The sequence below is a fragment of the Folsomia candida genome, unplaced genomic scaffold, assembly GCF_002217175.1.
Source record: "Folsomia candida strain VU population unplaced genomic scaffold, ASM221717v1 Fcan01_Sc001, whole genome shotgun sequence".
NCBI classification, from domain to species: Eukaryota; Metazoa; Arthropoda; class Collembola; order Entomobryomorpha; family Isotomidae; genus Folsomia; species Folsomia candida.
The window spans coordinates 26,029,051-26,041,999 of record NW_019091193.1 but is presented as its reverse complement, the minus strand read 5'-3'; the positions used below and the strand labels follow the sequence as shown (position 1 = coordinate 26,041,999).

Here is a 12,949-nt window from a genome sequence, read left to right as displayed (position 1 = left end):
CACCCCCTGAAAGAAGGCAAAAAAAGTGCTAATTTCGACCGTGCATAGGAAAATTGACCTATTGACCTTCGAAAACAATCCACTGACCCAAAAGGAAATTTCCCGTAAGGTTGGGGTGTCTAAGCGTTCAGTGAAAAGAGAAATTAACATTTTGAAGAAACAACTTCGTCGGAAAAGCCGTGTGCATCAGCTGACTGAAAAATAGGAAAAAAATCGCGCCCGTGTTTACAAAAAAAATTATTCGAATTTTTTGTGAAGGAATAAGAGTGAGTTATTAGTGACATTTGACGAAGCACTAATTTCTCTACAAGTTACTAATTAGGTTCGAAGAGCTTACTACACGACAAATGTCGAAAACAATTCACTCAAATTGGTGCTTCTTTGTAAGGAGAACTTTTTTAAACAGTTGATGGTCGTGGGTGCAATGTCGGGTCATGGTGTCCTCCCACTTATCAAAGTCCCCCAAAAAGTGAAGGAATCTTCGAAGTATGATGTGGACCGTGTATAGAAACCACTTTTAGAATATCACTTTCTTAAATTGCACGGTAAAAAAATAATTAAGGTGAGTTTTCATCATGACGGAGCGTCTTCCCAGACGGCAAAGTTGATCCAAGATAATGCAAAGGACCTTGAAGCTAGATTGGGGATAAAAATCATTTCGAATAGTGAAATACCTGTACAATCCCCCGACATAAGTCAAATGGACTTATTTGGGGTCGGATACTTGAAAACAAAAATTTTCTGCGGAGATCGAATTTTTTAGACGGAATTTGGAAAGAGTAAAAATGAGTGTTTGAACTTCTGGGGGCTGTGGGGGAGGCATTTTTGCAAGTAGAAAGTTGAATCTTTGCACACGCGTATCTGAGGATAACATGCTCCTCTGTTCAAAATTTTGACCCGCTACGACAAACCGTTCCGGGGTTATTCAAGGTCAAATTCGTATCCACGTACGTGCCAAACCCTGTACATGGCGAGGTTACTGACTGAAGCTGCATCGCATCGCCATGTTTTTGTAAGATTTACTAAATTAAGCCCTCGGGTTCAAATAATAACGACTCTAATCGAAAAGACGTGGGTTTGGTGCATGACTAGAACTAACTCTGAAGACATGAACTGGTTTCGATAAATTGTAGGTAATAATAGGCGTTGTGAGACACTCTGGAATATTCAATGCTTGACTGTTATTGTCCAAAATAGGCAACAAATACTGTCATTTGTCAACCCCCACAGTGTTGGTTCTTTCTAAAACACGCAAGCTCGTGGGTTAATTATCAGCACGAAAAAGATTGATTGCTCATATTTTACTTATATTTACCATACATTATACAAGTAACAAAGATTACGCCTGTAATTAGTTAAAAGTTGTGACAACGCCATGCAGTTAAATGCTTATGGAGTTAGCGGAGGAGTTTATCTGCCTATGTAAAGACATGACTTAGGATAGGATTCCAGGGTTCGGTTCGTTCGCTGGTGTGTGGGAACGAAAAAGATAAACGAACTGAATTATGATAAATATGTGCCAAAGTACGTCTAATGAAGGGTGTTGCTCGCCACAGTGTAATGTCCTTGCAATAAGTGCATCTTCTTCCTCCACTATTATTACATAAGTTCGCTTTGAAGTGGAAGTTTTTTTTTACAAACGCACATTTCCTAGTTGTGGTTTGTCATTATCATAACTAATGGTCTGAGGGAATACAAATTCGTGCTTTGTGCGTTTCTTTCTCACTTGACTACACAAAGTGCATAATTTGTGTGATGGATGCGAACACAAAAGTTGCATGGTATGTATATTCTTGTGCGTTTAAATCTGAGACTCGTAGATGTGCGTGTCTCACAAAAAAACACTTCGCTGTATTTTCCTTTAGCACGGCTTGTCAATTTTTTGTTCTATTGGAATCCGTACAAATAAGACCAACTTTTTCGTCTTTTTAATCCTATCTCTGTAATTCCGCTTTTTCTATAATTCTTCTTCTATACTACGTCTTTTTGGCTAGCAAGACCAATAAGATATGGGGGAATCAATGATCTGTTTTTATTAGCAAGAAGCCAAGAACCTGCCATAAAGATTCCTTGAGAATTAGCAGAATCAGTTCTTTTTTCTTACTAAACCACTCAGGTTCCTAAAATACAACAATGCATCAGCAGTTTACAATATTACAGACAATTCGGCATGCAATATTATAATTTGAAATTATTAGCATAATGTATCCTGAGCAGTTAAAAATGTATAATTTCTAATGTGTTTAGGTGGACGGAGGCGGACGGAATGGAGACGGAGGGTTATCCAGTGGATACGGAAGTCAGGTCGGTGGTCAATTCGAGGACACTATGCATCTCAAGCAGCAACAAACCCCAGTGTATGGATACACGGGAGGACAAGAAGGTGATCAGTTTGGATCTGTCCCTGCTTCTCGGTCTAAGCCGTCTAGTAATGATTTTCGCATGGAACTTCAAAGCATGATTAACTCAATGAACAGTATCTCTGCCTCATTCTCTAACTCTAACCCCTCCCAATTTCACAACAATTCAGGACGACCTCCCAATTCCTTTGTGCTGAGAGGTAGTGACCCGCTCTACGACATTCCTGAGGGGTCGCGAGGCGATGGGGTGGAGGAGTTGGAACCCTCCGATTTGAACGACCAGTTTAATAACAATAATAATTTCAACAGTAATTGTAGTAGTGACAGTAGAAGTGCAGATGTCAGTAATTTAGCGCAAGGAAGTGGAATAGCGTACCTACGACAAAATCGCAACCGTCATTCTCTTCAACACAGCATGTCTTTCGATAGTTCCTTTATGAATAGTGGGCACGGTTTTGTTGGGTGTAGTAATACTGACACTAATCTGAACGGGAGAACCTTTTTTGGAAGTTGTGGACCTGAATCTTTGGAAGCTGAACTTCATGATAGACGACACAACCCCACTGCGCCGTATGTGCCCGTATTAGATGGACGAGCATTGTTTCACAATGCTGGCAGTGGTGGCGAGGGGTGTGGTGATAGCACCCAGCAGCAGCAACAACAGTATCATAATTATAACAATAATATGCTACACAGGAATAATAGCCTGCCTCGCCCACATTCAATTGCTGCACCAGCACATTCTACGTTTATGCAGTATCGACTAGTAGCTAAAAAACGAGATTTTGTTTAAGATGAACCACATTATTGCTACCAAATATAGCTGTAGGTGGGTAACCACCATTCAGAGTCTCACTAAAAATTCCTTCCTCAAGGCATCTCAAGATGCGCAACCTGTTTCATCGGTTGCACATCCTTCTACTCGACTCTCAAATAAATTTACCACGAGACATTACAAATTAATGTCCCACTTGTCTCAGCCATTAGTTATTTCGTAAATATTCTTATTATTAAAAGTACTCCATTCGATTAATAATTATCCTGCATTCAATTTTATGTATTTAACTACAAATCTGCATTTACATTTGTAAAACCTTATGCTCCCCAAAAACAATTGGTATAAACTGGTATATTCCGTCCAAATAATTCCAATAACAGGTCGTCAATAATTACCTGCTACAAAACTCTATTAGTCGACTCGATTCACGTGGTGCTTTAATGATAAATAGGTCACTGACCAAACCTTTGAAATCTATAGCTGGTCTTGAATATAAAACCAAAAAATGTTGAATTGTACGTATACAAACTGTAGTTAGTTAGTAATACGACTAGTTCCACAAATCGGGTAGAATTATGTATTATAATTCAAGTTACTTAACCGAAATGTTACCAAATGCAACTTGCCTTCAATTATACATTTATGCATAATTACAATAAACTATAATTTGTGATTTCTGCTGTTGTTTTCGTGTGCATTTTTTATTTTGTAAGCCTTCCACTTGTGTTTTTTGCATGAACATGATTTTTTGCGAATTCCAGCTTGTTATATTAAAAACATGACGTCCAATTCCTGGGAGTGAAGTTATGTAAATACATGCTGCTAAAATTTGTATCGCTATTTATCCCTCGCTAATATCTATGAAGAACGATGTGGAACAATCAATGCTGACATATTGTCCTCGTTGCCCAGCTATGATAACAAACGTAATTTTATTTTTATGATTTCTAAACTAATGTATTTGTAGTTTTTAAACTTTACATAAGTGCGTAATTTTTTAGAATAATTTAATTTTTGCCTTGTTAATTTATTTTCTCAAATTTTTAGTTTTGGTGCCTGTTGGTGTTCAAGTTTGTTACTTTTGTGAGGATGATATGCATATCCCGGGCTATTGTACATTACCAAGACGCTTGGACAACTGTCCCCAATCGCGTCGTAGTCGTCCAATCATCCGAGGTACACCAAAAACAACAGATAAATTGCTTCACTGATAAATGAGATGAAATGAATAAGAACTCAAATTGTGTGCATTTCAAAAGCATCACAAACTGAAATGCAATTGCATTTCTTTCAAACGAAACGAGGATTTATTTTGTTTTTGTACTGATTTCTCCAAAATACATGCGCATATGTACATTGTGGAGGTGTGGTCGGTCTGACTACTCATCAATAAAGGAGATAGCAAAAACCAGCCGCGATTGTTCGTTAGAGGTTAATTGCCGGCTTCTCCGAGATTACTTTAACACAATAAATGTTTCGTAAAAAATCCACTCGGGTGTTATTGAAGCAATTTATGTGATAATTTTGTATATTTTTTTGTGCAAAGCTTTGACGTTCTCGGATAATTTGGTAGTTTCGTGAATAGATTAGTACGACGACGTTACAAATTATGGATGCATGAAAGATGAAAGAGTTGAAATTAAATCAAAACACATAATCTCGAGTAGATGTGTGATGGCTTAAATGCACCCAGATGTGTGATGGAGAAAAAAATTAACTCGACTTCCTCTTTTTCTAGGTTGTCCTCCTGGGAGACAGCCAACTTTGGCTTCTTCAGCTTCTGCTACGAGTTCCGGAACAGGGTCGAGAAGGAACTCTTGTGGAGCTCAGGAAAAACCAGCTCCACCAATTCGACGAAATTCGGTAAATAAAATAACCCCAAGACTTTTAGGGTGATTTGTCATTGGTCGAAATGTTCCACTTTCAAGTGACAAAGCCAGGTTCTGGCGCATGTCCACTTTCTCGTGTTCCGACTTTAAATTTGCATACTGTAAATTATTTAATTAGTTAATATGATAATAATAATAATCATGCATTTATTACCAATATTAGCAAAATGATTACCATAAAATCAATCTCCTTATCCATCAATCTCCGCTTCTCCGCTTCTCCGCTCGACAACGTCGTTTTCCCCATATGATGGTAAAGTTCGTCCAGTTGACGACTAAAGTCAAAATTTCGGCTCCAGAGCTTTAAATAATTAAAATATGACACAAATGTTATAATGTTTAATCAAACATTATTATGAACAATCGAATAAATTGTCATTATTGTCACCTCTATATCCTTTTTTGCCAGACTCTGGCGTTCCCCCGCAGTGATGGCAACATCACGACCTGCCGTCGCCAAAAAATAGAGTAATTTCTCCATACTCACCGCCATCATCCATTTCCTATAAAATATGAAATGAAATAATTATGCAAACAATTATTACAAATAAAAATCCAGATCCTGGCTGTAAATAAAACTCACCCAACTCTTTAATGGAAAGCGACCACGATTATCACCACCCCCTCCACCCCCACCACCACAATAATACATTTAATGTTAACTAAATTTCAAACAGGAGTAATAAGAATAACAAGTGGATGAGATGACTGTCCGGCTGATAGGAAATAATGAAATATGATTTCCCCGGGTGGTGGTGGTGGATTTGCGATTTACGAGCAAGCAAACAAAGTAATAAGCCAGGATCTGGACTATGCATGCTGGGTTTTTCTCAAATTCTTTCTCCAAAACAATATTTACATAAACTTAAAAAGTGAAAATTTTGCAACGTGGTGACGGTTAATTTAGTAGGAGAGTGTAAAACGAGTAGTGGTCGATTTTTTAGTTAATCGAATAAGTTTTAGACGTTTTTTCATTGTTTTAGAAATAGTACATATAATACAATCTAAATAATTCTACCGTCAGTCGACGACGATTATATGGATAATGGCTGGGTAAGTTACTTATCAAACTTATACTACTACTACCAGGATCCTGGCTGATTGTTATCAAATTTAAATACTAATTTGTTGCTGTTCTTTTCAGACGTTTTAGGTGTGTGCATTGTGAGTATTCGACTGATAGAAACGATTCTCTCACCAGGCATGAAGAAAGAAGGATCAGAAAGAGAGGGCAGTGTCCCACTTACAGGTAAAAATAATACATAATTTACTCAAGTATTTATTAAATATTTGCCATCTTTTTAGGAGAGGTACCGAGGACCCAGTTACTGGCAACACGATTTACAACTGCAGTTTACCATCATGTGATGCAAGATTCAATGATGTAAAGGACAGATATGACCATGAGAAGGAGCATTACGCCAAAAGTGATGAGTAAGTACCTTTAACTTATTCCCAGGCACTGGCAAAAACATGCTTTAGGTACATTTTTGCTATTTTTTAATCTCTTAATAGTGATGTAGTCGGAGTCAACGTTTTGCACAAATATCAATGTTCAATACCAGAATGCGCACAATACTTCTGCAGAAAGGAGTTCCTTTACATTCATGAACAAATCCACCAGGACAAGCCATCATTTGTTGGATACAATAAACACGGCGAACTGTAAATAAATATTTTTACTCTATTTTTACCAGTATCCTGGCTAATAATTAATTTATTAGTGTTTCAGAAGAAAATGAAGATGGAGAAACAGTTTTCAGATGCCAGGAACTGGGTTGTGATAAAGAGTACACACTAAAATCCAACCTAGTGAAGCATATTTTTCTCCATCACACGCCCGTTTTGCCTCTACAAGAACTCCGGTAAGTTTGGTCATTCAGTTGTTAACAATTTTTTACTATTATTCTTTGAGTTTCACTTTATTTTCATTGTTTTTTTTTAGTGAATCTGAAATGAAGATTAAAAGTCCAGTCTGTTACACACACATGCCAGAACAACGGACTCTAGTTCTTCCCAGACCACTGGCTGATCTCGACAAAGAAATTGATTGGATGCTTAATTGGGTTAAGGTGCATATGGAGTACAAACTACACCTAAGTGATCTGAAACCATTTGTTGTCTACATCGCCGCGGTCCTCGGTAAGGATTTTAACAAGGGGGTCGACATCCGCAGCTTCATTCAGGATCATCCGGAGCAGGTATGGCTGTACTTTGGACGAGATGCCTCTGGATCACTCGACATCCACCGTCATCATGAAGATAACCCGGAGTCTTCTCCACTCGGAACAGCTGCAAGTCAGGGTCTGACGGTGGTTTGCCTGCACAGGGAGGAATTTACTGGGGAGTGGGCCGAAAAAACCAAGCGGATGTGTACATACGAAGCGTGTTTAATCGTAAGTGTTTATTTTTTTAAAGGAAATATATTTCACTGCTAGTTTTTACATTATTTTTTATTTGATTAGGAATTAGCCATGACTGATGCGGAGTATGAACCAGTTCCTGGCATTCCGCAGTACAACATTCTCAACCAACATCGTGAAAGGAATGAGATGGCTCATGGAAGTGACGCCAAAATTGAAAATGTCATCAATGAGGGCGTAAGAGGGATCCCCTTAATCTGCACGAAGAACGCCTGCAAGCGGACTTACTGTGAAGCCTCATCCACCCCAAATGGAGCCAAGATCTGGTGGTTGAGATGCCAAAGGTCAAGAAAGCTAAGATTGAAGAAGAATGTGACCAATTTCCAGGACCTGGCTATTCCCCTCCAGCTAAAAAGTCTCGTCCGAAAAGTGATGCATCTCGCAAGAGTCAAGTCGTAAAAAGGAGGATGGAATTCAGAGCAAAAATGGAAAACTATGACCCAAGCCACACTGTGTACACCGTAATCACACCAGAAGGTACCCAGTTTTCTGGCTCAGCGAGAAGAATTTGCGAAGAAATCATCACCCGAAAGGAAGAAGACTTGAAAATTGGTGTTTATACTGGGGTCAATAGTAGAGAAAGTGTGGCTGATCATGACTCCAGGAAATTCAGCGCCATCTCAGATGCACGCGCCGAGGGACGAACCCCAATTCAAGTTGATGTCATGACTTTTGCTTCCAGGACACTGGCTAGGAAAGAGGAAGCACTTCGTCAGGTAAGGAATTATTCATAATTTAAACATATCATTTATCTTTATTTATATATTTTTTATGTTACAGCTTCATGGATTTTTGTACATGTGGTTTCGAGTGGATGGTGTCAAGTTTGATACCATCAACAAGCACATGGAATGGACGTCCCTCTCCGTCTGCAGTGAAGAGGAGATCCGGCATGCCATCCGTCTGGCATGGGAAGGTGTCCCTCCAGTTTACGTGGGCGAAATTGGATTGTCTGGTGACCAGATGTTTCAACATGGTCGCTACCCGATTCAGCTACGCCAGGTCCTGGGAAATGTCACCAAAATTTAATTTTTACTGTTATGATTGACCTTGTTATTTGTATGAATTGACCCGGTTTGTTAAAATTGACTGTCCATCCATTTCTTTAAATAAATTCCCACTTATTTTCTTCTTGCATTGACTCTGTAAACGAACAATCGCTTTATTGGAGCCTTTAGTGGAGTTCTGAGAAGACATTTTTTATATACGAAGTTTTATTATCCCGATTAACAATCGCTCATTTCTTTTTATGTTATAAAAAATAGGTCATTTCTGCGTCCCCCTCTCGAAACTCGCCTGTGCCAATGATGCCTCATAATTCGTCTCCCATAATGAATAATTATCAGCAACAACAGCAACCCTCGCTTACGATTAGTAAACAGCAACAACAGCCCATTCCTATGCAAACTCAAAATCCAAATGCGCCAGGATACCCTATTTACATCCACAACCCAACGTACAATGGATCTTCTCAGTCTAGCAATTCTCACTCATTGTCAGGGTCTCAGGGATCATCTATGGACAGCGGAGAAACTACTCCACACGCATCCATGGAAAGCCTTCCGCCTCCACCCCCTGCTTACTTGAATGCTGAGAAGAAACCACATGGTCAGTCTGGACCAATTCCTGCTGGGGTTGACGATACCAAAAGGACACTGAGTGTGGCTGAAACAATTAAGAACTTGACGGATAAAAATCACCATCCAGTGAGCCCTCACAGTCCCCACATGATTCGGCGAGCACAGTCAATGCGACAGGCTGGAGAAGAGTCATCCAAAGAGAAAGAAGTTCGCAGCACTCCAAACAGTAGACGTGGATCGTGCAATAATGTGGATTCCACTACTATTTCTCTCAACAATAAAAGCAGATCCAACACCATGATGATGCAAACCACTGCCCTTAATCAAAAGTTGGTTAACAACCATCCATATGGGAGCAGTACAGTCGCAAGCGTTCAAAGTACCCCAAATAATAATTATGTCCAAAGTCAACCGATTTATCAGCAACTCACTACTCATCAGCAACAACACCAACAATACTCGCAACAATCTCAGCCAATCTATTCTCAGGTTTACCAACAATCTCTCGCATCCCAGCCAATTTATCAGCAACTTCACTATCAAGGAAGCGATGGGTCGATAACAATTTCTCAAAGTAACGGTGGTACTCCTAAACCACCGCGGAGGTTCTCTGAAGAATTATTGAAGACGACTGCAACACTGGTTAAAAATAGTGTCCTTGGGAGCAAAATTACTTCCTCTGCTCCTCTGGTCACGTCCAAAGATATATTTGTCCAGACGCTTTCTGCAAAACTTAGTCAAATGCGTCAGGGTCCGCAGACGGATAGGAAGAACTCTTATCCATTCACACACGCCTCTTCAACCCCCTCGTCCTCCTCTTCCCCCTCGCACGTAGGAGCACATCAACCACCACCGAATCCAAAACCAACCAGTTTTGCATCCAAACTAGTCGCATCTGTGTCCTCTCATCAAAAGGGAAACAGCTTTGGAGAAATATCCAGAGCAATTCGAGTCCGTCAATGGATTTCTTCCAAAACCGTGCCTGACCCAAACTCTTGCCGGGACTCTTTAATGGATCAGATTCGACGAGGAACAAAACTAAAGCCTACGAGAACAGTGAATGATCGCTCTGCGCCAAAGATTTACCATTGACAAAACGTGAGCCTCTTGGTTGCAAAATATGAGAATATTTTAGCCTCTAATAGGGTGAACAGTGCTTATGTCAGCAATAATAATATTAATAGTGAAGTTAAGTGAACATAACAATGGGGCTAGTTTGGACGAACCAGGACGGCGACGAATTGTTCTTGCCCTTAATTTTGCGCAAACTCGGTAGTGTTGACATTTTACGTCTCATTTTTTAACCTTAAATATAGCATATCATTCATCGACGACATTCTGTTATAGGTTATGTTATAGCAAGACAAATCCATCGTTCTACCCACCATTTGCATTGTAATAATAAAAAATAAAAATTATGTACTCACTTTGCTTTGATATAGAATAACTTGTATGTTTCGGTATGTATCTGTGCCGTGTACGCAGTTGAGACTATGTACTTGGAAGAATTGAGCAATGATACTTCAAAAGTACGAAAAAATATGGTAAAGTAATATGGAAATGATCCAAAGACATGAAATTGTACAAATAAGTGTTAAGAAAAAAAGGATTATGGTTTTAATATTTAATTACGAGATGCTGTAACATTTAAGACTGATCTGAGTTTATGAATCAAATTATGTACATGTTTTTTTACTCTTTTTTACTTTTCTTGTAAATATGATTATATTGCAGAATAACGGTATGACCGGTATTTTTGGCCAATGCAATGTAACATTGCATTAACATTGCCTCCTACATAATGTAAATATATAACATTTACTTTGCATGTTATATTTTACATATAAGGATCAGGAGGATCATTACAAGTCTGGTTGCTTGAGTTTGATTCTTTATTCTGTAAATTGAAACTCGGGGACCCCGAGTCGGGGTTAATGTTGTTAGAATAATTGTGGTAATATTGAACCAATAACAGAACAATAAAATAATGCAATGGTAATGACCTGGCGCTATATATATATGTAGCTCGGACATTGATGGAATTCAGGAAATAATTAGTAGTACAATGCCGCGATGTCATTAAGCCTGTTATTCCTAATAAAATAATGCGTATAAGACGGTGTAGTAATTATGGCTCCGATTTCAGAAGTTGTTGGAACAACAGTTATATATATCAGTCAGTTAAAACTGGTCATTAATAAGTATATCAAATCAATTATATTTGTAGGTAGACGTATATTTAATGTAGTTCAACTAACGCCGTTTTTATTTATTGAAAAATATTGCAATGAAATGTATTGTTGAAAAACATGCATACGTGTATGACATGTATCATGGCGGATTTATTAGCTATTATCAAGTAAAATTTTTCATGTCAACTACAATTAATAATATTTGATGTAATTGATTCATTTGTTTAATATTTATTAAATGACTGCATAATATTCACCCCGTTCACCCCACTACGACATATGTATTATTATTATTACACTAAATGACTTTATCATCAAGATTTTTTCCTATCGCTGTTTTTAATTTCGGGCGTACAGCATATCAACACTAAAATTAAGCCAAAGATTACGAGCAAAATTGTATTTTCATTTCCGGTTGAACTGTGCATCACTTTTGCACGATTTTTCTTATCTTGGTTGCTTCTGTTGTACTGGGTTCTGGAAAAGGTTTCGCTCATATGGTCTTGTGTCCATTGGTCAAAGGTTTTTACGGACGTTTTGATCCTCTGCACGTCACTCTCGGTGAACCCAGTGGATCCACTCCCAGGTTCCGTGGGGTAATGAACTGAAGCATCGGGCTGTTCGTCCGAGATGAGACCTCGGTCATACAATCGCCTAAGCCTAGGATTGCCCAAAACTTCGTATGCTGTAAATAAAATATTTATTTAAAAAACATTTGTTGATGATTTATTTGTCAATCATATTATTAATATAAAGGGTCAGCATTATATTCACATTAGAAATATTACCTGTGGTGATGTCTCTAAACTTATCTTCGTTTCCCTTATCCTTGTCTGGATGGTACTTCATGGATAAGTCGTAGTAGGCTCGTTTGATTTCTGCTTTTGATGCCGCGTTTCCTATTCCTAACGTTTGATAATGTGTCCTTGCGTATTGAGGATGGCTCAGCCATAACTTTCGAACATTATTTATCACTAGATACACCCGAGGTATTTTATGTCGTAGAATAGACATGAGTTACCTGTATTGCAAAAATGCACCATTTTAAAATTAATATATTATTATTATTATATGGTGCAAGTAATCTTATTTGTTTATCAAGCTTTTAGCATTTTGATGTCTGGTCAGTCACCTGCAGCCAGCTTGTGAACTTGTTACACCGGCCACACGGTCACCGGTCGGCATCACAGTAGTAGAACTTGACTAAACTGAAATGAAAATTACATAGAAAAATTACGCTTCACGTTTCGTATTTTCACAAAAAAGTAAAAACTTACATCTGCCGTGAATTTTCTTAAATGTTAGTTATCAATTGAGTCAAGGAGTTAGAGAGGTTTCAATTTTCACTTAAAAAATATCAAAAAATAAAAATTATTATAAACTTGCAATGCTCGGTTTTGTGTTTGAAAAGGCCGAGCCGAACCATGGGGCAATGCAGGTTCATATGATTATGTAATAAATTGCTTATGCTTGCTAAACTTTCTCCAACCACTTTCCCTATCTTTTTAGATTTTTAGAAGTCTAACACGGGCACAATTTTAGGAACGAGTCATAAAATATTATGTACATCTCGAAATAATTGTTTTTTACATCGTAAGTCAGTTTGATGGTCAGGATGTTTCTGATGTTTCTCATCCTTCTGAGATCTCGCGTCGCGTGGTCGAATGTCAGGGGTCCGTTTTGTTGTCAATTTAATGGTCTGGACAATCATGACATGAAATTTGGTA

At 38.3% G+C, this 12,949-nt stretch overlaps 3 protein-coding genes and 1 long non-coding RNA gene across 11 annotated transcripts in view; 2 read left to right on the top strand and 2 right to left on the bottom strand.

The window, feature by feature from the left end:
* Window positions 1-11,495, top strand: part of LOC110841623 — a 38,761-nt gene extending 27,266 nt beyond the window's left edge. For 3 of the 8 annotated variants that reach the window (XM_035853128.1, XM_035853116.1, XM_035853124.1), the window contains 4 exons: window positions 2,248-2,383; window positions 4,186-4,314; window positions 4,877-5,001; window positions 8,716-11,495. In XM_035853128.1, coding sequence (XP_035709021.1) covers window positions 2,248-2,383; window positions 4,186-4,314; window positions 4,877-5,001; window positions 8,716-10,122 — 1,797 coding nt within the window. In that variant the 3' untranslated portion in view covers window positions 10,123-11,495. Of the gene's footprint in view, window positions 1-2,247; window positions 3,812-4,185; window positions 4,315-4,876; window positions 5,002-5,190; window positions 5,415-8,715 lie in introns of those variants that run through there. The other 5 variants (XM_035853145.1, XM_022087703.2, XM_022087631.2 and 2 more) reach the window with 5 other exon arrangements.
* Window positions 3,347-5,746, bottom strand: LOC118436078. Its single transcript, XR_004835183.1, has 4 exons — window positions 5,611-5,746; window positions 5,416-5,530; window positions 5,203-5,328; window positions 3,347-5,126 (listed from the first exon to the last, which is right to left on the bottom strand). It is a non-coding gene; the product is annotated as an uncharacterized LOC118436078 (long non-coding RNA).
* On the top strand, window positions 5,730-7,986 carry LOC110845443. Its single transcript, XM_035853186.1, has 7 exons — window positions 5,730-6,080; window positions 6,172-6,276; window positions 6,333-6,461; window positions 6,543-6,692; window positions 6,752-6,892; window positions 6,973-7,423; window positions 7,493-7,986. The coding sequence occupies exons 1-7, from the start codon at window positions 6,073-6,075 to the stop codon at window positions 7,847-7,849; spliced, it is 1,341 nt and encodes a 446-aa protein (XP_035709079.1). The 5' UTR covers window positions 5,730-6,072; the 3' UTR covers window positions 7,850-7,986.
* LOC110842769 (dnaJ homolog subfamily C member 30, mitochondrial) lies at window positions 11,349-12,885 on the bottom strand. Its single transcript, XM_022088608.2, has 4 exons — window positions 12,500-12,885; window positions 12,355-12,430; window positions 12,011-12,243; window positions 11,349-11,907 (listed from the first exon to the last, which is right to left on the bottom strand). Exons 3-4 carry the CDS (start codon window positions 12,234-12,236, stop codon window positions 11,537-11,539), a joined length of 597 nt encoding a protein of 198 aa, XP_021944300.1. The 5' UTR covers window positions 12,237-12,243; window positions 12,355-12,430; window positions 12,500-12,885; the 3' UTR covers window positions 11,349-11,536.
* Between the last annotated feature and the right edge of the window lie 64 nt (window positions 12,886-12,949).